General features: G+C 44.1%; 2 protein-coding genes across 13 annotated transcripts in view; one reads left to right on the forward strand and one right to left on the reverse strand.

Annotated features, from left to right (window-relative positions):
• Window positions 1-11,667, forward strand: part of FAM13A (family with sequence similarity 13 member A) — a 133,310-nt gene extending 121,643 nt beyond the window's left edge. For 9 of the 10 annotated variants that reach the window (XM_082050175.1, XM_082050177.1, XM_082050180.1 and 6 more), the window contains 5 exons: window positions 1,525-1,620; window positions 2,431-2,514; window positions 6,185-6,381; window positions 7,080-7,181; window positions 8,061-11,667. In XM_082050175.1, coding sequence (XP_081906301.1) covers window positions 1,525-1,620; window positions 2,431-2,514; window positions 6,185-6,381; window positions 7,080-7,181; window positions 8,061-8,187 — 606 coding nt within the window. In that variant the 3' untranslated portion in view covers window positions 8,188-11,667. The remainder of the gene's footprint in view (window positions 1-1,524; window positions 1,621-2,430; window positions 2,515-6,184; window positions 6,382-7,079; window positions 7,182-8,060) is intronic. The other variant, XM_082050179.1, reaches the window with a different exon arrangement.
• A 1,283-nt stretch (window positions 11,668-12,950) lies between these two features.
• The window catches only part of LOC309438579 (putative E3 ubiquitin-protein ligase HERC3), a 52,338-nt gene continuing 38,007 nt past the window's right edge, over window positions 12,951-27,281 (reverse strand). For all 3 annotated transcript variants that reach the window (XM_082050172.1, XM_082050171.1, XM_082050173.1), the window contains exons 16-25: window positions 27,145-27,168; window positions 26,968-27,057; window positions 25,523-25,693; window positions 24,747-24,890; window positions 23,269-23,435; window positions 22,118-22,184; window positions 20,385-20,467; window positions 17,089-17,272; window positions 16,221-16,323; window positions 12,951-14,677 (exon numbers count right to left, since the gene is read on the reverse strand). In XM_082050172.1, the coding sequence (XP_081906298.1) occupies window positions 14,469-14,677; window positions 16,221-16,323; window positions 17,089-17,272; window positions 20,385-20,467; window positions 22,118-22,184; window positions 23,269-23,435; window positions 24,747-24,890; window positions 25,523-25,693; window positions 26,968-27,057; window positions 27,145-27,168 (1,242 nt within the window). In that variant the 3' untranslated portion in view covers window positions 12,951-14,468. The remainder of the gene's footprint in view (window positions 14,678-16,220; window positions 16,324-17,088; window positions 17,273-20,384; window positions 20,468-22,117; window positions 22,185-23,268; window positions 23,436-24,746; window positions 24,891-25,522; window positions 25,694-26,967; window positions 27,058-27,144; window positions 27,169-27,281) is intronic.

Here is a 27,281-nt window from a genome sequence, read left to right on the forward strand (position 1 = left end):
CCCAGAATGGAATAAAAAGGTCTTCCTCCTTCTTCCCCCCTGTTCATCTGTAGCAACATAGGAAATAGGCTTGGTTATCAGGAGGAAGATGTTACCTCCAGATTCTTAGAGTTCATCACTGCCAGTCCTGCTCCTGGCAATACTTACAGCTCTTCTGCCCCTTGCAAACCACCAGCCTCTCCTGGTCTGGAGGGAGGATGTAAAAGCTTTAGAAAGATCACTCCAGTGAGAGCCAACTGCAGATAAAATAAAAGAGTTCATTTTAAAACGTCCTCGCTGTCTCAAGCTCTCCCTTTCCTCTTATTTCTGTTGTAGAAAGGGAGACTGTACAGTTACACTGTTGGTGTTGATTTTTACATGGCAGCTGTTCAGATGCTCCGGTGACTAGCAGCAGTGAAAGGCCTTCAGGAACATAGGCATGGCATCAGAATCAGCTAAAGCTGCTCCTTTGAGGAGCAGAAAAACGATATAGTGGAAGGACAGTCACAGGATGGGGGTCAGACAGTACTGAATACAAAGATGATGATCAGGTTGGTTCTGCTGAGTATTTTGATTGTTTGTTTGTTTTCTAACCCTGCTGAAGAAGTAAAACCACACTCCTTCACAACTAGTATTTAGTTGTACAGACCTTTGCTTTCCCACACTAGCTACTGTCTGTTAGGACTTCCCTTCTCCTGGCACTGTCAGTACTACTGAGATTTTTGGGTTGGCTTGGATCTGAAAGAAAAACAGAAATGAACACTTGTAGTCTGCAACACTCTCAAACTGAGGTGGGAGCATGACATGCAGCTAGGAGTGGGATTAGGGACAGAGCAATGTAAGGGGGCTTGGGGTGGGCATCACAGCATTATTCTGTTTTCTGTAGTCCACACAGCCCTGGCACCCTCATCCCTTCTCAGCTCTGTGGTAATTCCTCCCACCAAGGTTGCTGGGAGGAAGGCTGGAGGAGAAGGTTAGGGGATTAAAAATATGAAGAACCACTGGCTTTAAAAGGGAATTAAGAGGAATAGCAAAGCTGGAAGTCAGCTTTTGTGAAATCTGTAGTTTGGCCTACCCTAGGAAAACCTCCTTTCATTGCAGTATCCCATCATGGCAGCTCTGTTCTCTTTTCCTGGGTCATAACCTCTGCCTCTGAGGTCTCAGCCACAAGAACAAGAGTGGGAAACTTCATGTTATGCCTTATAATGGTAGACATGATTATGAGCACAGACTGCTGCCTCTGTGGGTCCTTTTGTGCTGTGGACACACGATACCTAAGTTGGTTATTTAAACCACCTGGCTCATACAACCACAGTACAAGACACCCCACAGGTTGGGTGCTGCTTCATCTGGCACGTGGGGCATGAGATGCAATGACCTACGTGAGCACTTGCGTTACCAGTTTCAGGGCTAACGCTGCTGAGCTGCCACCCTCACGGAATCCCCTTCAAGTGTCCTCTGACTAACAGCCATCACAGACACGTGCATTATAGAGTAGAGCATCCACTGCGGGCTTCATGGATCTCGCTTCTTTTTCCTTTCCAGGTAACCAAAAATGAACGACAGGTGATGAAGCCATTATATGACAGGTATCGCTTGGTCAAGCAGATCCTCTCCAGAGCCAACTCCATCCCCATCATTGTGAGTAAAGCATTCCTTTGGGGGCTGTTTCTTTGGTTTTGAGCTCAGGTAACAGGAAGCACCACACTTCTGCATACAACACAATCACTAAGGCCAAGTCCCAACCTCCCTTATCTCTCAAAGAGCAAGCAAATGAGTGAATCAATGACACACTGTATACTGAGGTCAGGCAGAGCTGGTCAAGGGACTCCAGTGTCCACCCATGAGCCACGGGGCACATCTCACCTTGTGTTTTTTCTCCTCTTTCCATTGGGCTGCTGCTGTTATTTCATCATCTTGTGTTTGGCTGCAGCCTCACTTCCCTTTCCTTACCAATCCACTCTGAGCTGTAGGTCTTCCATCCTCTAGTGAGAACAGCGAGAGGCTCGTGCAGAGGCAGGATGCCTTTGGAAATCCATCTCTACATCATTAGTGGGAAATCAGGCTCCTGGAAAGCAAGCCTGGGGAGTTTGGCTGGGCTTACATTGTAGCTCTGTAGAGCAAACCAAATGGTGTGTGTGTGTCTGGGCCTTGGGCTGGGAATAATTTTCTTGCAGCCTTTACTTTGTAGTTCCTGCCCAGCTAGTATTCCAGCATCCAAGCTTTTTTGCTTAGAAGTGTTTGGCAGTGGTGTTCCTTGCTAAGCAACATCCTGAGAGAAAACAGCCCAAAGTTTAAGGGGTTTTCCAGGCATGCTTTTCTTCTTTAAGAAATAGATTTCTTCTGATGGTCCAGCGGTGAGCTGAGTGAATGTGTGGGAGAGAATGAGCTGAGAGCAGGTGGTGAAGAAAGGGGTTCATAATATAACGTGCTTGTTAACACCTGTCACAGGGTTCCCCCTCCAGCAAGCGGAGAAGCCCTTTGCTGCAGCCAATTATCGAGGGCGAAACAGCTTCCTTCTTCAAGGAGATAAAGGTGAAGACCTCCAGCTGCTAACTAATTGCTCAGTTTGCATCAATTGTCCCCTTATACCAATGAAGGAGGATGATTGACTGATTGATTGATATTTTTTTCCATCAGTGTTGATTTTTTGCAGTGTCCTCCTGAAAAATCAGTAGCTGCTTTAAGCCTCACCAGTTCTGATCAAATTCTTTCCTTGTATTCTTCCCAGTATTTCCTTGGCTTTGCATTTTTTTCCCATCCTTCTCCTTCCCCCTCCACCTGCACATAATATATTTTATTTTGCTTTAAAAAAATAATCACAATTACCTTTGTACGATGTTTTTTCCCCTGCTTTCCTCCTTTCTTTTTAACGATGCTAACTTGATTTTGCGGTTGTTTCTCTCATTCCAAAGCTCTGTGGCTTGCACACAACACCGTGGCAGGAATGAGCTCTCACAAAACTAACACTGGCAGGTGGGGCCAGCTGGGGCACTTACAGAATCCATACCTACTCCCCTTCACATGCTAATTTTATCTAGGGCTCTTTGTCACCACCTTGTGAATGGTATTTCTAACCAAGTCACATGAGGCTGGAAGTAAGAACAGCTCGAGTCTGCTAGTTAACCCTTGGTCAGATTTGGATGGCAGGATTACTGTGTTTCTTTCTCATGCTGCTGTGGGGCAGCAGTTCTTGGTGGTGGAGCCTGCTGCAATATTGGACCTTCTTCCCCTGAGCAGCAGTGAAGTCCAGCTGTTGACCAGGACATGCAGTGTGAAGCTGGGCCCTGATTTGCTTTTGTTACCCTTGCAATGTAACGGGAAAAATGCTTTTGCACATTTGGGTCACTTATCTATTATCCAGCCAGTGTTTGGTTTATGGCGTAAATACTGCAGACCTAGACATTCAAGGTGATTTGATTATCAAGCAATTAAAGTGGATTGTGTATTAATGGACTATTCGAGGCACATATTCTTTAAGTCTAGATTAAAGACTGAAGATGTTAAGCTTCCATTTGGAGGCTGGTTAGTCATCTCTGAGCTCTCACTATTTTATAGATAACTGCTGGATCAAGTCTGCAATAGTGGGTTGGTGGGGGGTATTTTTGTTTGGTTTTGGTTGTTGGGTTGTTTTGTGGTTTTGTTTTCTTTTAGTATGTTCTCCGTTTGTCACCTATGCTTGCACCCAGAGACATAACTTAGAGCTGTCGGTTATGGAGATGGCTGCTGTTGCGCCAGGGCAGCATCTCCCCAGCTCAGCTGTGTCCTGCAGGGAATACAGATCTTGAGAGGTTTCTGACTGAGGAGCAGGGTGACAGCCTTAAGCCCGTTAACGCTTAGGTTCCTGTAAACACTTAAATGGGGCCTGTGAAGCTGCATGCGACAGCTTTGCCCTGAACTACACTCAGAATGAAGCAGAGGATATTGCCACAAGGCCCCAGAACTCACCCCCTGCATAGGTCCGCTATAGGCAGAGCGCTACCTTTCTTGACAGGCCCCTGACATTGGTGGGATTTTTGATTTTGTGTTGGTTTTGGGGTTTTTTTAAGTGTTTGGGAGAGTCAGATGGAAGGTTGAAAGTGATTTGAGGTGAAGCCTTTACCAGACATTTGGGTGCAATATCTTGAATATTGCCTGTGTTGAAAAAATCATTGGGAAGCTTGCCTGCCGGGAGTGCTGATGATGGGATACGCTGGAGGTTTTACATTTGAAAATCTGGAAAATTTAAATGCTTCATGATTACCTAGAGGTCCAAGCAGGTGCATGCCAAATAGATCTAGTCAATGAAGATCATTCTGGTTCAAGGTATAAATGCCAGTGCAGGTTTAAAATAAGGTTCCCATGGGAGACTTGTTCAAAGTGGAGGCCTTGTATGGAAATGGATGTTTAAATTCTCGCTACAAATCCTTTTAATTTGCTCCTTTGTTTAAAACAGTAAAATGCTTTAAGAGGTCTCGTGACAGCCAGATGTAGCGTTTTGGCACTGAGGTCTAAACAAGTGAAATTTCTACACTTTCTTTTCCTCCCGCTGGCTTCCATCAGCAGGAGACTCGCTCCTGAGCTCGGGGCCAGAGTCGTCCTTGCTGGCTGGGCAGCTGCTGGGGCCCTGCGCTGAGGCAGGACGGGCTCATGGGCGTCTCTGAGGAGGAGATGGCTGCCAGATTTACAGATTCAAGTCAGTCCTTGCATCTGTCTTGGGGAGCAGTTTGTCACACTGCTGGTGAAAACTGTTGCTTTCCTTTCTCTCCAGAGGAGGAATCCAGAAGCAAGTTGCTCTCCCAGGAAAGGACACAGGAGCTCCTCCTTCAGTGCCAGCAAGATTCCCCTGAGACAAAGTGTGCCATTTTTACTGCTTAGATTGACTTATCAAGTCCTCCTGCATGCCAGAGCAGGAACAGCATTCTCCTGCTTCAGTCCCCATTGCCCTCCCCCGTCAGGGCAGGACAGCATGCCTGGGGACCAGTAAATGGCGCCAAGCTATGGTCCTCCCTCCCCAGCCCAGCCTGGAATTGTTTGCAGGGTTTAAAGACAGTATGTGGCTGCTGTTTCATGCCTCTTAGGAATAATTGAACTATTTATAAGGAATCACATGAAAAAAAAGTCAAGAAAGTGGCTTCTTTTGGTTCCAGTACAATATACTTTTGCATACACTTCTGTGATATTAGCCCTCAAAAAGTTTTAAAGATATGCAGGTGCTTAGATCCTTCCTGGCTAGAGTTACATAGTTGTAAAATAAATATATATATATATATATCTATCTACAGACATCCATACATATTTACGGGACTGTCCATGCTGGCATTTATTACCTTCCTCTAATGCTCATGCCTCATTCCTTAGGGATGAAAACTGCCTTCTAGAAATGTCTCTAAATAAGAGAAAACTGGGCCCTGTTCCGTGATACTCCAAATGATTTCTGGACAGTGTCACAGGACAAGCCCTTCATTTGAGAACGCTATGAATTAGCAAGTACCAAGGTGCAGCAGAGACTTTCAAATCTTGTGCCTATAAATTTTGCAAAAAATTTGAACACAATAGTTCATCAGTGTACTTTGGGGAAATAGCACTGGGTAGAATGTTTCCATTCCCATTTTTAGCATATTCCAGCTAAATGGTACAGAGCTGCTGTCAGGAAGAGGTTGGCAGTAGCAGTCCTTTTGCAGTCAATCATATTCCATATTTGGGCCATTGAAAGACTGATCTGAGCTTATAGACGTCACTGCGTGAGCATTTGAGCTCTTGAATTGGGACAATAAAGAGAGCTGTTGAGCTCCAGCTATTGAGAGAATATTTTGCATTTTAACCTGGCAATCTGTATGCTGCCAGGTGTGTTTGTAGGGAAATGCAGGGGATGGCTGGCATTCCTTAGACAGTATGCATGACTGTAACTGGTTTTATTTACATCAAAATACTTAAAACAACAGGTTGCTAAGAACCCCAGGCGTTTTTTCACTCAGTTCCGTGGCCTCAGGTCTCATTAACCAGTCACAGTTGATGGGTGGTGGTTTCTCTGACATGCTTCAGGTGTCAGGGGTCTGACTGATGGTCTTCTCATGTCCAGTGTGGCATAGCAATTGCAGTGCCTGCTCTGCCTGTCCACTTCTTCTCATACCTGTTCCACAGTGCATGTGGTGAAAGGTGGTGCCCATTGCTGAGAATGGAAGCAGTAACCTCTTCTGTTTTGGGGTGCTCTGTCCTTCTCCAGGAGGAAGAGGAGGGGTCTGAAGAGGACAGCAATGTGAAGCCAGATTTCACAATTACCATGAAAACAGATTTCAACGTGCGTAGCTTCTTGGATCAACTCGAAGATGATGCTGATGGCTTTGTTTCCCCGGTGGATGATAAGATGCCATCTAGGAGCAACCAGGATATGGGGCTTTCAAATCTCCATGAAGCATCCATGTATGTTGAATTTGCAGGCAACTTGAAAAAGTTATTTATTGCTAAGATAACACTTTATTTGTTGGAAAGTGTCTAGATTTTTTTTTTTCCATCTGTGTTCTGCACCAGAAGTTTTTGCCCTTTTTATAAAAAAATGTATTAGACCCTCATATGAAAGGGTTTGGGAAGAAACTACCTTGTCCTGATACTGATATTAGACTTCTCCATCCTTGGATTCTAGTACTAAATAGCAGCTCCACTTCACCAGTGGCAAGCTTTATTGTGAAAACAACCCTGTACTCTACAAGGTTTTTCAGGTTTTGGAGAGGTCAAGTTGAACTAGTTTTGCTGATTCTAAGCACCCGGGTCCGATGCAAACACACATATGTGGTGGCCTTAAATCATGACCCTTGTTTCTCGATCCTATGAAAGTCACCAAAAGCAGACCCATCTTCAGCAAGTAAATGTCACAGAAGTTAGTGGTCGGTTGTGAAATGCACACTTGACCTCCTTAGAGGCTTCAGCTTAAGTGTAAGACTGTTCTGCTGAACTAAATTCAAACAGCTTTTTGTTACAAGTAACAGCAGGTTGCCAGAGATACTTGCAGGAGCAGCTCCATTGCTTGGCATCCGTGCAACCATACCTTTGTAGATTTACTGTATCTTTCCTGTTATAATTGTGTACATATGTATAATCTTGTTTATATTTAAACCCCACAGCCCTGAACTGTTAGAACAGCTCCAAGAAATGAGGGAAGAGAAAAAGCGAATCAGAAAAAAATTGAGAGACTTTGAAGATAATTTTTTCCGACAAAATGGAAGGTAATAATTTCTCGGCTCTCTCTCCTTCAGCTGATTTTTAATCTGTTTGCCATCTACAAAGACCTCCAAATACGGAAAGTTACTTGAATTCACTGTTATATATTTCTTCATAATTTTTTTTCCCCACATTCATTACAGTCACCCATTAAAATAAATTACTTCCCACCCCACACCCCCAAAGAACATCAGGGACCACAGCCTCTTTGAAAACTTTCTTATGACAAGCAGTGGGAAGCAAAATTACAGATTGTGAAAATCTAGCTGCCTCTAGCACAGCTGACAGAAATGATGGAAGAGTTTCTCAGTGACAGAATGATTGGGTTTTTTCCTAGACAGGTAGGGTTTAGATTTCTGTCCTATTCCTGCTTCTCTGTGAGATATTCAGACACTATTTTAACAAGTATTTCTGCTCTAGTGTAGCTGGGTTTATCATTTTCAGAAAATGTCCCACATTAATGAGCTGATAGAATGTCTTCATCTATTTGTACTCTGAAATTATCTTGGTTTCTTTCACCAGCCATCATTCTTAGAGGTTCTTGTAAAATCACTGAGAATTTAAAAGTTCTCAGATCTGGTCAGGTATCATCTTCCTTTTCACAGGCTGTTTTATTTTGCCGCACTGGCAATTTCAGACAAGTAGGGCATGCTTCAAAGGAGGTTTTGCATTTGAAACCAGGGGGTTGTGTTCAGCCTCAGTATGCAAACGTCCCACACTTTGTTGGAGCAGTTTGCCCCTCTGTTTTTTTAAATCTCAAAGGATAAAAGTTTTGTTTTTGTTCCCTGATGGGGAGCGTAGGTCTTGTTGGGGGATGGAGGGAGGCTGCTGAGGAATGACATCTTGTGACAGAAATCCTCATGACCTGCTTTCTCTCCCACTAGGAACGTTCAGAAAGAAGACCGCACTCCTATGGCTGAAGAATACAATGAATACAAGCAGATTAAGGCCAAGCTGAGGCTGCTGGAGGTCCTGATAAGCAAAAGAGATATGAGCTCCAAGATCATGTAAAGGAGGAGATTGTTTTTTGCCAGTAAACAAAGAGGAGGGAGCACCAAATGGACAAATGCATGAAGTGGATGCAGCAGGAGCCTGGCTGGGGAGAGCTGAGGAGCTCCCAGGGAACTGAAGGGCCATTCCCAGAGGCGGGATGGGGGAAAGGGTGACTTTCCATCACTCTCTGCACTTGCTGTTGCCCGCTCCTTCTCCAGGCCTCACGCCCAAAATGGAGTTTGCCAGCGTAGGAGACATGATGCTGCGCTCAGTGACTGCACTGAAGAGATCCGTTTTGATTTCCTTACAGATCCTGTAATATTTAGAATATCAAAGCCAGTCATGCTATTTTTTTTTTTTCCCAGGATATCATAGCAAGAGGCAAAGTAGATGAATAGTGATTAAATCATCAAATAGCTTCTACTTTAGTTGGACAGACAAGTGCCCTGGCTGATTTCATGTGAAAGCACAGGCCAGATAGCCCCAAGACTGTTCTCTTGTAGCTACAGCAGAGATTTGCTCAGACTTTTGACCCGCCTGTTTAGAGTCCAGCATTGTCTGTTGCTCTAGATAAATGGTGTAAGAACCTCCTGGTCACCACCCAGAGCTGGTTTGAGTTACAGTTTTGCCTCGGCTTGAGCTGGATTTTCTTCCCACTTTTTTGTTGACCAGTTTGATTGAAGTAGAAGAAAAGTACCTACATCTGTTTGGGATAGCAAAGAAAACGAGCTGTGCAGCAAGGTTCTTGCCAGCTTGTTCCACCTGGACGGTGATACTGTAATATTTTGACCATGTTTGGGCAACTGGGAAGAAAAGAGGTTTTAAAAGCTTTAAGTCAGAATCCCGTGGGATTTTGGTAGTTGATCACTTAAATGTCTGGTGTCAAGTATCTGGAAGTTATCTAGAAGACCCGCCCTATTAGTACATGTGCTTGATAAAACTGTAAGAATCCAAGCTGAACAGTCCATATGGGTGTCATACCCTAAATTTTGTTCTTTTATGTACACCGTTGATCAGACTACATGGGCTGCAGCAGTGACTCTGTGATGGTGGCAACGCAGGGTGGTCTTTTCTTCCTGGTGTGTCTAGGGGGTGTACCAGCGCAAGAGGATGCTGCAGGGAATAGGAAGCCCAGAGCCATGCTCTGCCTATGGAATGGACCCGTGTATTAGGTGCAGATTTTGACAATTGAACATTTTCTAATGTGTTTATGCCTGAGGGAGTTCAGGAATGCACCAAGTAGCTGAGGGCCCACAATTCTGCAGTCCTGGGGCTTGCTCTCCTGCTCCAGAGGCTGGTGTGCACCACCTCACTCTGCCCTGAGCCAGGGACCCCGATGCCCCAGGGAGAGTAGTTCTGTAGTGCTTTGTTTTGTGCTGGTCCCTGGGGTGGCTGATGTGCAGAAGCCAAATGGCCAAGACCAAATGCAGTCCAATGGCAGTCGTGGTAGCCAGGCCTCACGCTGGAGGAGGCAAGAGGATGCCCAGAACAACTTCTCCCTCTTCCTTCATTATATGGGCACATGGGCTCACAAATACTGATGTATTTGGGTTGTGGCATTTAGACTTACCCCCTTCCACTTGCTGTAGGTGCTGTGTTAATTCTTGCCAAAAACTGATGCTGAGGGTGTTCTGGTCTCTTCAGGACCTTCCACCAGTAGGTTTGCATGTGCTCATGACTAGTCGGGGTAGGTAAGATTTTTTTTTTTTTTTTTTAACCAATTGCAGAATTGCCTGTTGTATATAAAATCAGTGAAGACTGAATTTCATATTTCCAAAGAGTCCAGAGGACATGGGTGCTGACCTGGGGCTTGGCTTTTTCAGAGATGCTGTGTTGCAGTCACTTGAGAGATGTGAGGCTCTGCCTCTGCAAAACTGATCCTGTGGGTGCATTGACTGGGCTAATAAATGGGCTCAAAAAACTGCTTTTGAAGAAGTTTGGCTGGAAGGGAGGCCTGACCAGGGTAAACCCCCTGGCTGAGCATAGGGCAGCTTGGAAATCAGAGCTGTGCCTTTGTCCTTAGGCCTGCTCTTACGGGCTCTGCCTCTCAGAGTCCATAGTCAGCTCCCCCCTCAGTTATTTTAGGTATGAGAGCTGAGCCAAACTGGCTGCTCTGGCTCGATTTGGTATTGCTTGGGCCGAGTTCAGCAAAGCAAAAGCACGTGTGGTGAGCATGTGCTGCAAGCTGCTCTGCCTTTGGGATTTTTGAATTACAATGCACTAAAGCTTGGGCACCTTGCTGAATCTGGGTCTGGGCATCGTTCTATGGATGAGAGAAGCAGTTTCTGCCCTTTTTTCATAGTCAGACTTTTTTCCAGTGGGCCAAGGCTTCCCAGGAGTATGTTTTCTCTACTTATTTTTAAAAGTCTGTTTGCACTGTGTACTGACAAATCACCATTTTTGCCCCTGACAAATCTTGATAAATGATATGTAGGGAACAGTCCATTTTATTTTTAACTGCTGACATTGTAGCATTTTCTGATGCTTAGTGTACCGCTGTTTACATGGTATATTGCTAGAATTTCAGATAGATAGTTTATATGAAATATAAATACAATTATGCACTTTAGAGAGTTTATATTTTTGAACTTTGAAAGCTAAAAGTAACAAAACCTGTTAACTGAGATTGTACATTAAAAGAGAAAAAAAAAATACACCTAGCCATCTCTCTTTTTAAACTGTTCAAGTCTTTCTTTGGGAAAAAAACAAAAAAAAACAACAAAAAAAAAACCACACAACCCCCCCCGCTCCCACCACAAACATCTGCCTAGTTGCAAAGGGCGCTGCTAGGAAAGATCAGTGTGGAGAAGAAGTGAAATTTAAAATTCTGGTCCAGGAAAGACACATATAAATGCTCAGCTTTCTGTCCTGGGTGTCCAGATGCTGTGACCCACCCCCCTCTCCCAAACCTGCACAAGAGGAGGGTGCCAAGACCTGAGCACTAAAATGTGTTTCCCAGAGATTATTTGATTTCCCACTAACCACAAATAGCCAAAAATGGTGTTTGCACTCCTCTATGTCAATCCAAGCAACTTCTGTGCATTTTGTTTGATGATTTGTCTATGGCAACATTATTGACTAGAGAACATTAAATACCAGACTCTGTTTTTCAAAGGTGTGAAGTACTGTACAAAGATCTACTTTATGTGATATAAATAAGCTGTTAGTATAAGACGTGTTTCCTTGTCACTAGAATAAACTGTCTGCTGGAGGATGGCAGTATGGTCTGTTGGGTGTCCTCTACACTGGTGCCATTTCAGACACATATCTGTGTTACCACATTGTGGTATACAAATCATGGGAGTTTGTTTAAATTATTACGACAATGAACAGGTTATGGACAAAATAAGATTGCAAGAGTTAAGATAGACAAAATACTTGTCATTCTTACGAGTTGCATTTGGTTTTATTCTGTTTACTCCTGAGTAAACAGTCAAATAATGAATGTTCATGTTAAAGGCAGTGAAATTAAAGCATCTTTTAATCATTTTGCTGAGACATCAGTTGTTATTCCTGGTATGTCCAAGTTTCAGATGGTAAGTGCTGCAGCCTGAGGTGCTGCCTTAGTTGTCTTCTAGACGTTTGCAAACTGATGATTCATCAGTGTCTAAAACAAGCTGCTGAGGCCAGAGCCAGACCATAGCCTGCAACTGTCCCCACAGTTCCCAGAGGCAAAGCTGACCCTGTTTGTGTTATCCTTGTGACGAGTGGCCCTTGCTGGCAGGTGGCAATGGTGCAGAAGCTCAGATCCCAGAGCCTGGGCACCCAGTGTGGGTTTTGTCATATGTGAGACCAGCTGGGGCTTGGTCTGTGTGCAGGGTGCAGAATTGTACTTCAGCTTGTTCTTTAGCTTCACTATTTCAGTGTCTCATTTCCTAGGGAAACGGATCCAAGGACTTTAGGCTGTTGGGGACAGAATTTGGGTCCAAGCTTGTTTCTCCAATCCAAGGCCTGGAGGGGACTTTGCCTGCTCATGTGCAGATGGAGAAGCTAATATTGCATTTGAAAACTGTAACAAGTAATGCATTCATGGACCTTCTAGTGTGGGATAACTCAGTGGAAATGGTGGCTTACTTGCTTCCAGTCTCTGGCTACTGCCATATTCCTGAAGAATGAAAAGATGGTTATCCCAGTGGGTGCACTTACAAAAGGCCTGGTTTGGCAGAGGACACCAATTCCAGCAAATGTTATAGAAAGTGCTGTTAGCATTGGGAGCATCAGCAGAACCAGAGCAAAACGTGGGACATGTGCCTGTTGTGTGCCTGCTGGGCTGGTTCACAGTCGTGCACTGGGAAGTTATATTGTGCATTTGCCCCTGGGAAACAGCCCAGCAGTTCCCGTGCAGGGACTGTGCCAGAGCCTGAGCCTGTAGCTGCTGGAGGTAAAGCCATGTCCTTACTGACCACAGCAGGAGGACAACCCTTGGCAGGAGGCACATACTTGGTACAAGCACCAGCACTTGCCAGGGCTCAGCTCTTCCAAATCCTTTGTCGTGCATTTTGTGGTATTGGTCTGACTGCAAAATGTCTAGAGAAAAATTTCTCCATACCTCTGAATCACCTAAATCCACATCTCACTCCTGGAAGAGTAGCTGCTTCTCTTATGTGCTGCCTCTGTGGTCCCTGCTTAGGAGCAGACGAGATATTAATGCTCAATTTTATAACATTCTGGTAAACAGGATGTGTGGGGGTTCAGGGGCAGAAGAGATCTGTTTCTAGGGGGGATTTCCCCTGCCTGGAGCAGCCCCTCCTTGGCCTCCCGACATAAAGGCAGCCACTCACTCTGAATTAAACATCAAATTTATTGCATAATACTGTACTATGTACACACACATTGAAAATAAACATTTGCTATAACTGTATATTTGTCTTCAATGCTGCATTAGAAAGAGGCTGAAGGGCTCTCAGTGTAGCCCACGGCTCGTCTTAAAAAAAAAAAAAAAACCCAGAAGCCTAAAACCTTTTGTTACGAGGTGCGAAGTTCAATACTGTATATTGAACATGGTGCATAAATACTATGTCATAAGAACAAGTCAGTGTCAAAACCACCCAAGGCTTAAAATGAGATTTACATCAAGACCTGAAAAATCAGGGGGAATCATTTGGGTTAAAGAAGATAAAGGCTCTCCAGTCTCACAGGACAGATTTAGGTAATGACTTTGCCTGCTCAAGTCCTAAGGTACATTTCCAGTCTAATTCATACAGATGGTCCTTTAGGCCCCCCCAACAAAACAGCTGTCAAGTGAAAGGGCCCCTCTAGAACAGCCCAATAATGCAACCCTAACTGCAAAAATAAAAGCAATCTCCAAATCGAGGGTTATCACTCAAATGTGGATCCCATGCTTATTTCTTTTCTCTGACCTGATGAGACTGGAGAGCTCGTACACACCTGACACCCTCACACACCCCACACACACCAGGTGGTGGTAACAGCAGCCACCTCACCTTCCATTGGAATAACAGGTCTGTTCGGATGGAAAAACAGGGCTCAGCAAAGCCCATGCATCTAACTTGTAGACTTGTCAAGACAGAAACACGAGAGAGATGGAACTTGAGCAACCCGTTATTACAGGCAGGGTTTGTCTTTCCATAAGCCTGGATACAAATCCCACTCCAGCAGAGTCTGGGGCTTCTTTAAGAAGCCACTGCTTGGAAACAGTATGAGACAAGTGAGGAACAACAAGCCAACTCCCCAAAACCATCATATACTCCATGAGACAACCTGGTGCAAAAAGAGATTGTACCACCACTAGTACACCACCCTGGGGGTCACAAATGACATCCAAGCCCAGTACCATCCCCCAAGGACCAAAGGGCAGAGGGGATATTTCCACTCAAAGCAAGCAAGAACCAGCTTGCATTTAAAAAGGGTGGGGGGAAATCACAGCTGCTCAAAAAGGAGATCACTATTTGATCCTTGATTTCCACCATAGCCTAAACGCAAGGAACATCAAAATATTTAAAATGGATTAAAAGGAGAGGTAAGTGTGTGTAAGGGCAATAAAAGCAAACTACAAAGAATTGCCAGAAGGGCAGTGATGTCGAGTTGGAGGGGAAAGAGCAAAAATACCCACTGAACTGATTCTGTTCAGTAGACAAAATTCAAAGCAATAGCCACTCCCTGCTGAAGCCCCACAAAATGCTGGCAGCATCAGGCTGAGACTGCATCATCTCAATCTATTATGATTAATAATTATATTTTCCCAAAAAAATGTTCTGATCCATTCCCTTACAAAAATAAAGCCAAGCTCATCCTTTTCTTCCTCCATTCCCAAAGTGCCTGTGCCTGTCCCACACTGGTCAAGCTAAGCTGAAGCCCTCATAGTGATCAATGGCCTGCACCAGCCGAGCGCTGAGGATCTCCTTGCTGCTGTACTTGGGCAGGTCCAGCAGGTTGTAGCAGGTGTGTGCCACGGGCAGGTACTGCTCCCCGCTGGCAGTGGACTGGATGACAATGCGCAGGCTGGACATGCCGTAGATGGGGATGCGGTCGCTGCCCGTCAGAAACACTGGAGACGAGAAGAGGGGAGGGAAGGTTGGACAGTTGGGGCACCTCAAGGAAAACGCTATCCCCACCCACATAGCAGAACCCTGCCTGGAGGGGCCAAAATGCTGACTGAACTTGGTGCAGGGCATGGCTGGCCGCATAGAGCTGCAGGAGAGCAGAGGCAGCAGCAGGGCCACAGCTGGGTATACAGGTGAGTAAATAAAGCACCCTGTGCCCCCCTGTCCCTTAAAAGCTCCCTCTTACACCCGGGCAGAATAACAATCAGTAAAACCATGTTGTCTGATGTGAGAGGCAGAGGGGTCCCTGCCACCCCTGCCAGGGACAGCACCTCGGTGCCAGGACCAGGGCTGGTTCCTCCTTGCCGCTCCCCATCACACACACGCTCCCCCCTGAGCATCACCTTTGTGCACTGTCCCTGCCACGGCAGTTTGGGGAGAGCTCGCGTTACCCACAAAAGCTGCTGCTGTGAACCAGGACTCCTGGGACCCTCTCTACATGGCTGCTAACCTCAGCATGCAAGTTTTTGCCATGTCATTTTTTCCCAACTCAAACATGCAAGACAACTAGCAGACTGCTTGTTTCTCTTGGGGGGAGGGGGAAAAAAATCTCACATAAAACCTTTATCTTTCCAGCAGCCACAGAATCAGAGTGACTGATGTTGAAGGGACTTCTGGAGGTCCATCTGGGCCACCCTCCCTGCCCAGGATGGTGTCAGGCTTTGAGTATCTCCAAGGAAGGAGACCCCACAACCTCCCTGGGAAGCCTGTGCCAGTGCTCCATCACCCTCACAAAGTGTTTCCTGATGTTCAAAAGGAACCACCTGTGTTCCAGTGTGTGCTCATCACCTCCTGTCCTGTAACTGGGCACCACTGAAAACATCCTGGCTCCATCCTCTTTGCACCCTCCATTCAAGTCTTTATATACCTTGAAGTCCCCTGTGACCCTTCTCTCCTCCAGGCTGAACAGTCCCAGCTCTCAAAGCCTTTCCTCACAGGAGAGATGTTCCAGTCCCCCAGTCATCTTACCAGCCCTTCACTGGTCTCTCTCCAGCATGTCCATGTCTCTCTTGTACACTGGAGAGTCCAGAACTGGTCACAGCACTCCAGGTAGAGGCAAAGATCACCTCCCTCCACCTGCTGGCAACACCCCTTGTAATGAAGCCCAGGACACCATTCACCTTCTTTGCAGCAGGGGCACATTGTTCACTCATGGCCAACCTGGTGTCCACCAGGTCTCCCAAGGCAAAAAAAGTTGCTGGCTGTAGCAGCAAACTCAAGAGTCACTGGCCCTTAAAACCATGTATTTTTCCTCATCTCCCCTGCTGTCTCCAAATACAGGTAGAAATGAACACACCAAAAAAAAAACCACACATGTGAGAGAGGGAGAAAGCAAATGATCTGACAAGCAGATAACTCAGAAGATGGCCATTCATGCTGTATCATCTTCTAGCACTTAATGCACTGTGCCACAGCCCTGGAGCCCTGCACACACTCCCACCTCAGGCTTCAGTTTGAGGAGATACTGCACCACTGCAAGATACTTACAGAGAAATTTTTTCTTCTTTTCCAAGGGAAATGCATGAAACGTTTCCCAAAACATTCTCACAGTTGGGTGTGTTGCAGTGTAGTCTCCCTTATACACAGCACTCTATTAAAAACCAAAAAGGCAAATAATTTAATCTGGCACGAGAAAGCAAAGACTAAGCAGAACCCAGACCTGATCTCTTCTGGTATCTGACATCAGATCGATGTCTGACAGTTACAAAATGGAGCACAGGATGGGCCATGGGCAATAGCATGGCTCAAAGACCCAGCAAAGGGTTCTCCCAGCAATATGTGGAAGGCAGGCATCAGGCTGCTACCTACTCAGCTAATGACAAATGTCATGAGAAATCCTGGAGGACCTGTTCACAGGCTGGACTCCTGAACAGGATCATGTGTTCTGCACTGCAAAGCTACCTTCAGTGCTGAGGTTGAGACAGCAAGGAACTTGCTGACCTACACATTCTGAGAGGATACAATTCATACTGTGTGTCTAGACGCCTCTTTGAAGCCTTGGCTGTGTACTTTTTGCTCTTGTGCAGAAGAGTGAGTTTTACTGTAGGTGAAGACCCTGACTTTGTCTCTTCAGTCTTAGGTTTCATCCCTAAAAACAACAGATGAAGTCCTTCTCCTGTGTCCTTTCTCATCCTGAATTTCCTCTTTGAGCTTTATTAGCAGCAGGACAGCCCAGTAAGAAACTTTTCATGTGAATAACATCAAGGTGTACAAGGAGCATAAAAAAAAAAAAAAAAAAAGACATCTGTGGCTCATAACATCTCATGTCCAAGGCTACTGCCCACCTCACGCAACTGCGTAAACCTGGTACTTGTGGAAAAAAAAAAAAAAAAAAATGACAAAAGTGAAGCGTTACCTCCTCCAGTTCCTCCCAGTTGTAGTTACTGTTTCCAACTATCATGGCCCTGAGCTCCGTGGGTTGGAAGAGTTCCAGGACCTTCCCACCACACACCTTCAGGAAACCAGTGGAAAAGGCTGTGTACCACTCATGGATGGAGAGGTTGAAGATGTAATTTACGTAGGCTTCAACAAATTCTTTCCTAGTACATCAAGAGAGCAGGCAAAGGAAAGCACTTTTAATCAAATGCCTGAGCAGCGGCACAGCTAAGTTTTCCCATTTCTGCCTGTAAAATGTCTTGCAAACATCAGTCTCCAACAGGTTCAACCCACTGCCCTCCACTCACTGAGCTGAGTCACTGCAACATGGACAAAGCGTTAGGCAGCAAGTACCACCATGTGTCTGCTCATTTGGCAGTGTCAGCATGGGAGGTCCCCCAGCAGCCCAGGCTCTACACTACCAAGAAACCCACCCAGTGGCTTTGCATCCAGTCGCCCACAGGTAGAAGTGGGAGCCAGGGGGACAGCAGGTGCTGGGGAGGTACCAGGAACAGAGCCCTCTTCCCTGTGGAACCTGTGGCCTGCACAGAGGTTGTGTTAAGCAAATGTCAAGATTCAGTCACCAGAGGAGCACATCCAGTCCCTGGCCCAGCTCCTACAACCCTATGTTTGAGAAGCCCAGGAAATCACCTATGGCTCTTCTCAGCCCGCTTGGTGTTGAGGGAACCAAATCAGATCATGTCCCAAAAACTACCACTTCCAAAACCCAGAGCCTCATAGAGGCCCCAACTGGGTACCCTGGGAATTTTCATAGGCTGCTGCTGACTCAGTACCCAATAAGTCTTGCCAGGGGTTCAGCACCTTCAAAGCCGAAGCTGTAGCCTAGAGGCAGACTGAGAAAACCCTGCTCTGAGAGCTCTTGATCTGAAACTGCATGGCCAGTTCCCTCTCTCCTGGCCACAAAGAGAAAGCAACCAAAAGAAATCAAGAAACACTCTTCACTACAGAGAAAGAAAACAGTCTTAGGAAACCTTCTCTTCAGCCTTCATGCTCTGGTTAAATAAATGCAGGACTTGTGCATTTGGAGTACGGCGCAAAGAGAATGACTCCTCTCAGAATTACAACCCTGTTTAGCTTCAAGGGTTCCCAAGAACAGCATGAAAATAAAAATGCCATTCTGTAGTTATTGGCAAGAAACTTGTGGCAGGCCCTGGCCAAACCCTGGATTTTGTTAGGAGGTTAAACACCTTTATTCTACTCTCTTTCCTATTCTCAAAGCACCATGATATGAATACACCACCAGAATTTTATTTGTGCAATGACTTAAAAATATTTCCCCTGACTTTTTAAATTTTTTGTTAAGCACCCGACAATGCCAATGGGGCAAACTGGCTCACAAAACTATTCTCTGTGGGTGGAGGTGTTACTTTTGCCTGACATTCGAGAGCAGCTCACAACTGCACTCAGAGGATAAGCAGATCAGGGAACACCACAGAATCCTTATCTCAATTTGTAGCTGAGGAGGTCATAACTAAAATAAGTATTTTGACCTTTTGGTGGAGGAATTCTCAATGCATATGCTATGTAAGAGCAGTGAGGGATGAGTGAGAAAGTAAAAAAGAAAAGAAAAATAAGGAAGCAGACTGACAAATATGAAAACTTGGAATAAGAAATCATATACCAAAGGGGGAGTTATTTTCCAGCGCATTTGTTTTATTGTCTTTTTCCTGATAGTCACCTGAGCATTAGGGTAATCCAAGCTGATTAAGCACTTAACTATTGCTTAATACATCTCTGGCTGTTACGGTCATGAACCCTTTATCAGGAACATGTCATGTTGTGACACCCAATATGAACTCCAAAGGAGAAAGGGAAAAGGCAAGGCATTTCCTACTTGGAATTTTTCAGTCAAAGCAAACCTGTGCATTCTTCAGTTCCCGGTGAACTTTCCTCAAGCAGGAAGGGCAGTGCCCCAAGACATGCACACAGCAAACTATTCAGACCAGGAGGGCAGCAAATTGGTCCCTGGCCTCTAAACGTAGGGGTACAGGAAGTCATTAAGCACTGTAAGGTGGACAAATTGACAGCCATGTCTAGACTTGGATTTAGAGGTTAGCTCAAGTTCAAAACTCTGGTCAAGATGAAGCAATTGCATTGTGGAATGTGTTAAGCCAGTGGAGGCACACACTAGCCTTTCTCCTTAAGGATTTTCTTCTCTTGTTGCCTATTCTGACTTAATAAACAGTTGCAGAAGCTAACTTGGGTGCTCTTCCCAAACATCCACACAGCTAGAAGCTTTTCCTCCCCCTAAGCCAGTATGGCATAGAGTAGAAAAATGGCTGTTTTTCTTTTGAGTGTATATGCCCTGCCTAAAAACCTAAAGGTGGCATTTCCACCTTCACTTCACTGTCACTAGTGTATATTAAGCTCTCGTCTATTTACCTGAACCACACCTTCTCTTTGCAGGGAGACAGACCTACACTGCTCAATCTCCACGTGGGTTTTGCACGGAAGCAGCTATTTAGCTGTAAAACAGCACCCTTTTAGGCAGCAGTAAAGTAGATAAGAAGGTAATACAGACAAAGCTTTTGTTACAGCAATGGCTTTAGACACAATCAGAACCCTCTTAAATAATCAGATTAATAGGAAATGACTTCAACTCCAAGCTTGCCATCTCTTCAGCAATCCCAGCACAAGCCCCTCACCATGCTGCTGACTAGTCACTGGATCACACTGTTTTGCCAGCAGAGAAAGAATTTGAATGCTGCTTCAAGTAACAAAGGCATTTGTAGAAATCCAATTACAGGATTATGAAAAGAAAATAGCTTAGCAGTTGGGAAAAAAAAGGGGGGAAATGGTAGCTGTGCTGCTAATAACTCTCAGGTGTTCAGTCAAACAGAAAGGAATCTATGTGCAGTAGGGCTCCAGAATTAATAGTATAAACAAGTTTGTCAGGCTCGGTTTTGTTGGTCACGTACAGTTCCTCTCCCAGCCACCAGGAAGATTAACATTCAAGGGCCAAAATCATGTTGCAATCTCTATTTACCATGAGAAAACTTTCAAGGGTCTACATGAAGGCCTTTTATAGGGAAGATGTCAATCCAAAAGTGTGTGGGACATTTTCCAAGCATCAGTGAAAAGATGAAAATTCACTTTTCCTTCAAGTGCCACTAGCATTCAGTAACTTCTGAACAATTCATCTTAGAACTTGGTCATAGTGGCTTCTAACTCTCTCTCACATCTCACCTCAGCCAAATTTTCTGTGGCATTACACCCAACTTCACCACAAGTCCATCCCCAATACGCTCCACTTACCTATTGTCCTTATGCACCAGAATTTTATCTCCATCTTCAATTAGGTTCTTCTGCTCTGTCACACCATAGCTTTCCCTGCAGATCTATACAAAACCAGAAAATTAATTTTACCAGAAGTACTTCTCAGGCCATATGCCTGCAAAAAGACACAAGGTTCTGTTTCACAGTTGATGACTGGCATGTGAAGGGTAGGCCGGAGAAAAGGGTACACAGAGAACATTTTTTCTCTGTTCCAAATGCCCTACATGCTTCACCACCTTCCATCATTTACATATGCTGTAGGATGGCTATTAAGTCTAAACGCAGACTCAGGAAGGAAAAAAGTATTTATTTTCAATAAAATTCCTGTGCAAAAAAGCAAGAGATTGATAACTAAAAAACTGTATTTAACTAAGCCCACATGTTCTGGCAACAAAAAGGACTCCTTGGTTTTTTATAACAAAAGCTCAGTAGGTTAAATTCATCTACTCACACTGCAAAATGGCACAATCACAGACAGCTTCATGCTTTTGCACAGCCTAGCGTGGCATCAGTACAAACATACAAAATTGGTCATATGGGGAAAATGCAAAAGGGTCAATTTTCAAGTTGCCCTACAAAAAAAAGGCTCAGATTTTGACATGCAAAACAAGCGATTAATTCCAAGGTTTCAGATATTAGTTATTTTTCATTTCAAAGTTTTATCGGATGTATCTGTATGTCTCTATATATTATGCAGTATATAGTGCAAGAAAGAGTAAGAACACTATTTTGTGTGAAAAGAGAATCTGGAAAAAATCTCTCCTGTCACTTCAAAGGTTTTTTTGGTTTTTTGTTGTTGTTGTTGTTGTTCTTTGTTTGGTTGGTTGGTTTTTTTTACACAATCTGCATTACCATCATTATCGCCTCACTACCTCATCCTGAACTGCAGCTCTGACCTGCATGGGACAAGGTCAGATCCAGATCTGACTCACTCCAGGGGAAAGTTTGATCTAAGAGACTTTAAGTGTTCCCATTTATGGACCTAGGAAATGGACAAACCTCTCCTAGCTTGGCAAGGATTTTCTTGATAGTGTGTAGTAGTGTTTCCTGGTACCTTGGTTTTACCCCAGGCAGGCCCTAGACAGAGAGTCAAGAACCAAGATCAAGCTCAAGATGAACCCATCACTCACAACCTCTCAGAGCACCAGGACTTTACAGCAAAGACATCAAAACATGGAAGCCCTTACTCTGCCTGAGTCAGAGAAAAACATAGCTTGGAGAATAACAATGTCATATCTCTTTGTGAGGGTCTAAACGTTTTCTAAGAAAGTCTGACCAAGAACACTCACTATAAATTTTTAAATTAAAATTATTAATATTATGACAATAAGGAAAATCATATATTGTGTTAGCATTTCAAGAATTGACCTATAGATGTCAAAGCCTAACTTACATTTTCAAGGAGGACTTAGGAATTTACTTCTCATTGTCTAGTGTGAGAAGTTGGCCACTGGCATTTAAGTCACACGCCACAGTGACAACAAGGCTATTTTGAAAACCACTCTGCTTCATCTACTTACTGGCTCAGTTTTCATGACCACGTACAAAAGAAGAGAGTTGACAGCAAATAATTTTAACATTTTAGCATTTAACATTAACATGGGATATGTGCTACAGGCATAGCTTGGAATAAACCATAATACACATGAATAAGTAGAGGGGCTTCAAATGTACCATAAAATCACAGAGATTATATGTTAAAGGTGTCTTACTGTAAAATTCAAGCAGAATGTTTCTTCTACATCTTCCCCAGCGTAATCCAAAAGTTGCTGCAGACTCCTACATAACAGGTAGGAAAAGAAAAGAGAAAAAAAAAATATCAGCGATTCAAAAAGCCATACAGCTAACAGGGAAAAGAAAATCAGCAAAAGTAAAGAGAATCATACATCTGTGTAGTAGGATTGCAAGAGAGAATCTGAGTCACCTGAAGGGGTAAGAAAGAAATACACCCCAAATAAAGAGATGATTTCTTAGAGGCACAATTGGTCAATATAGTCCATGCCTAGCTACTATATGGATCCCCTTCAATGATTCTGGCATTAGAATCAAATTACATTTAGTTCTCAGATATTTATGCCATCACCACACAAAGGTCTGAAGGAGTAGAAGAAGAGGGGATTATATCTGTATCCCCATCATGTAGAAAATAATCTTCTCCTATGCCTCAAAATCCTGCTGCTGTCTTCCTGACATTTTACCTCATTATTGTTAAATACAGCTGTACCTCTGTGCAGATAAATGAGATGGCACCTCCAAAGAAAAAAGAAGACAGCAGTCACACAGTTGGATCTTAACATCTCAGTGTCTGAGGGAGCCAATATCCCCATGCAATTAGGCAGACAAGATTCAATACACCATTTAGAAAAAGTGCATCTTTCACCCTATTCAACTCCCTTCTTTCTGGCATGGGAGCAGGTCAGAATTACTCTGGTTCAGGGATGGGACACTTCAGATCCTACGGGCAGTTCCCATCCTGCACTACATCATGAGACACACAGCAGATCTGCTTGCTAAGCCTGGCTTGGGGGAAAGGTTGAGGCTAGGATCTGGGATCATGCACGCAATCACATAGTAGAGGAACAGGCTCCCCAGCCCTGTTTTCAAAGAAGTGTGGTAGTTATCTTTTGGCTGTGTGGATATCTGGTTTCTGTGGGTACAGAGGTTAGAGCCTAACCAGATGGACTTGACAGCCTGTGGGAGAGAAGTCTTACGTCACCAGCTTATGTACTTTCCTAGGATCACAGCCTCCCAAATTAATCAGTCACTCAAAAGGATCAGAAGATGGTTTACCCAGTTTGGCATTTCTTGTTCTCAGGTGGATGGTCTCCCTTCCCAGAAAGGCTGCAAATCTCTTTTTTCATACCTTCCTTCCGTGGGTGATAGCTCCTTCAAATCCTCTAGGCAGGGCTTCACATTCAAGAGTTTTTTGTACAGAGCCAAGGGAAAGTGAAGGTCTACCACGGTGAAATTGTATATTGCAAGACCACATACGATGCCAATCAAGTGAAACCAGTTGTGTTCTACAAAACACTGCAAAAACCACACCGAGAAATCCTGGTGAGACACAATGTCAACAGTGCTTTCCTCCATGCACTAAGCAGCCAGACCATGCTTTTCCAACAGGGACAAAATCAGAGAGTTCCCAGAAGGTCCCAGTTTGGCTGTAAATTCCTTGCTGGAGTGTGGCACAGAAATGAAGATTCAGAAACCAAGCACTATTACTTTTGTAAGCCATTATTAGCTGTGGAAACAGCAACAGCTGCTTTCCACCTTACCTGCTTTTTACGTCTTTTCTACACACCTCTGCATCTAGACATTAACAAAGCTTTGGTGTTTGCTATGTACTGCAAGCAGACGTTCTAACAATTCTCCCCCTATGACCCACCTTGTTTTCTATTAAAAACTTATGCATAACCACAGTGCCACCCAGGCAAACATACCAACAGAGGTGTTGGTACACTGGCCTTCATTCCTTCACATATTTACTCTCACATTGGTATATCAGTCACAGACTGGCTGCCTGTATTTGTTAAATGTTGTAAATATGTGACTATTGTATTTTCAGTACTTACACTGTCATTACTTTTAGTGTCAAAAGGCTTGTTTTTATAGTATTAACATGAGCAGTAACTGCTCCATAATACTGTTTACCAAGTTAAAAGCTGCCATGTAATTTACTTCCTTGTAAAATGTGATTAATAAATTAAAAGAACATCCACCAGGGTAGTTACACCTTAAGGGAAGACTGACAACATCATTTTCCATCTTGCCAGCTAAGTGGGTGAAGAAAAAAGGACCTAAACTATCACCTGCAGCATCATATCATCTGACAGGTACAGAACTTGGACACCCTTCCAAAACCAACTAATTTTCACTACAAACCATGTTTCTTGACATTTAAGGGCTTCCTCACGTAAGGCATTAACAAGTTTAGACCCTGAAGGTGATAGTGATGCGCAACTAAGTGGATTGGTTGCAATTACGTGAACAGTAAGGGAAGCACAGAAGCCATTATGATCTTAACTTCTAGTTCTAAAAGCATGATTATCACATTCATGATAAACAGAGTTCTATTAACTGTCATCTGACACTTACTATGAGTTTTATTATGGGATAAGAATAAAGAGAGAGAGCCAACCCTTTAACAGAGACAATCATCACAGTTCTACTAAAGCTAATGGATCTATACCAATTTCCACTGACTGAAAACAGAGCTCACTTTCTACTGTGGGTGGAAAATGAGGGGAAGATTATTTCTTTCCCATAGTTTGCCACTAAATTTCTTGCCATTTAAATGCAGTATATTATTTCGACCTGTGTGTATAAATGGCAAGGGCTTACCGTGTCTGAAAACCACAGGAGGTTTGACTCTGGGTAGTAAGTGAACATGCCATAGATGGGGTTGAGGAGTTCTTTTAATAACAGGAGGAAAAACTCCTTCGTCACTCCTCCAGCATCAACAGCTTCCTCACCATCAAAGATGACCTGTAGAAAAAGCAGGTCAGTAACAGGGATGCTGACCTGAGACTGAGTGAATCAGACATCCTTCTAATAGAGAGCCACAAAAAGCAATTTGTCTAACATACCCAAACCCATCACAACCCATGAGCCTGGTCCAGTGCTCTGCTTGCAGGAAGGGAAAGAGAACAGGGGATGGCAAATCACATATTGTGAAAATGTTATGCAAATCATAAATAACCACCTGTCCACCCAACAACAGAAGCAGCAACACGAAAGCAGCTGCTGAATTTTGTAGCAACCTCTCAAGAGTTCCAACACGTTCTATTGTAAGTGGCCTGTTCCCACAAAAGAGCAAAACAGAGTCTGAATAATATCATATAAATGTTTCCTCCCTCACCCCTTACACAGTAGACACACCAGGAAAAGACAGTAAACCCCCTCCTTGCCTTCTTGTAAACTGTTCACTGCCAAAACACTCTGGGAGTTGGGGAGGAGAAAGACTCAACCCCAGCACTGATTAGATCAAGTGTCCCTGTGTGCTACACCTTTGGAGAAACCACTGTACAGTACACTGGTGAGGTGGTATCGTGAAGGGCTAAAAGGCTGCAGAAATGTCAGCTGGATGAGAAGGTGCTAAAGGCACAGGGAAAACTTACTTTAAGAGGCTTTTTCAAATCAATGTCTGAATGGATGCTCAGCTCCCTTAAAGCATCACCGACTAAGTTGCTCCTGCGAACATGAAGTACCAGGAAAGGGCTTCTGGCCAGCAGAGGCTCCAGGGTGAGAAGCATGAAGACATTCTGCAAATTTGCACCATTTATTGCAACCTACAAATAAGAAAGAGGCGAAAACCAGCTGCTGCTCAGCTCCCTTCTTCCTATGGAAGGTAGATAGTTAAAAACTATGTGCCTGGTGTTCCTTTTTTCCTTACTCTTTTAGTTTGGTTCCCCCAGGGTACAAGGATTACATGCATGTGTTGCCTAGTTGCCCCCTTCCCCACTTTCCACACCAACACCTTTTGAGTCCACTGATCGATTCACCAAATTTGAGCAGAGACACCAAATTCCTGAACACTTTTGACATCAGCCAGGTGCGTGGGAAGGACACTTTATTCGTGCTCTTATTGAGGCAAGAAACTCAGTATGAACACAACCCTCGTAAGAGTCAGAGTCCAAGAGGGAAAGCAGGGTTACTAACATACCAAACAAAAAGCCAATTGACAACCACACCTTGCAAGGCACCAAAGAACCCATCGCATACAATTCAAAGCTCCCATCTACATGGATTTTCTGGCATTGGGTAAGGCACAAAGTCCAGTCAAAGCTTTGATCATGCATAGTATTTTTATTCTCACGCATCATCCATAGCAAATACACATTTGTAAATTCAGTTTAACAGTCAGTTGAACCCTAAAACAGAAATCCACTGGAAACCAGGCTTTCACCTTCCAACACCCACAGAAGTACTGGTTTCTTTGGCCTCTAATTGATTGTCTTCATAAAGATTCTATCTCTCAAGACCACAAAGCCTTTACCAGCCTGCTCTCCTGCCAAGATAAGGCAGATACGCTCCTCAAAACAGTGCACTGCTCACAAAATGGGCTGCTAAAAATACACACAAGAGGGTGACAAAATGAAAGCAGAAGGTGACTGTAGCTTCTGAGGGCAGGTCAAGTCGTCTTTGCCTTGCTGCAGGCTGTGTGTTCAAACAGCCACAGAAAAGCTAAAAGATGGATATTACATGGAACTGGCACCATGGCCACAAGTAACTGGTGACAGTTTTCCACTCTGAAGGAACCTTGACACTCAAGGGTCTGACTTTTTATCCTTGCACTATCATAAATACACAATCACTCCTTCCCCAGATAGTTTAAATTTCCACAGCATGCACATCTGGCAGTTCTGATGTTACCAAACATCAAGCACTGCCTCTGCAATATCCAGGACAAATAGGCTCTCCAGCTACTCTGCTCCCCTGTATCATGGAAATAATAAAATGCTGCACACACTAACTCCCAGTGAACTCCTCTCCTTGCAGGCACCAATGCAAAAGGCAGGAAAAAAAGACATGGGGCAGGAAAATTGGGAGAGAGAAGGATTACCTGCATCTGTAGTTCTGCATCTGTCTGTAACATCTTGGTCTTAGCCTGAGCATCAAAGATGAAAGGATAAGAACAGAGTGTCACAGCATCCTGCAAAAAAAAGCAGGTAAATTTGTCCCTGTTTACAGCTTCCATAGCCTTTCTTTAAATTAGAGTAATGAAAAACTGTTTTCTTACCTGCATGATAGATGGTCTTACTTTCTGTGAAGGAAAAGGAGAAATATGAAAATCTTCTACTCTTTTGATTTTGTGTCTTTTTTTTTTTCTTTTTTTTGATGGACTAGTTAAAAGATGACCCAAATAAAATTTTTCTC

Source organism: Streptopelia decaocto (genome assembly GCF_964273445.1).
Source record: "Streptopelia decaocto genome assembly, chromosome: 4".
In the NCBI taxonomy this organism is placed as follows: Eukaryota; Metazoa; Chordata; class Aves; order Columbiformes; family Columbidae; genus Streptopelia; species Streptopelia decaocto.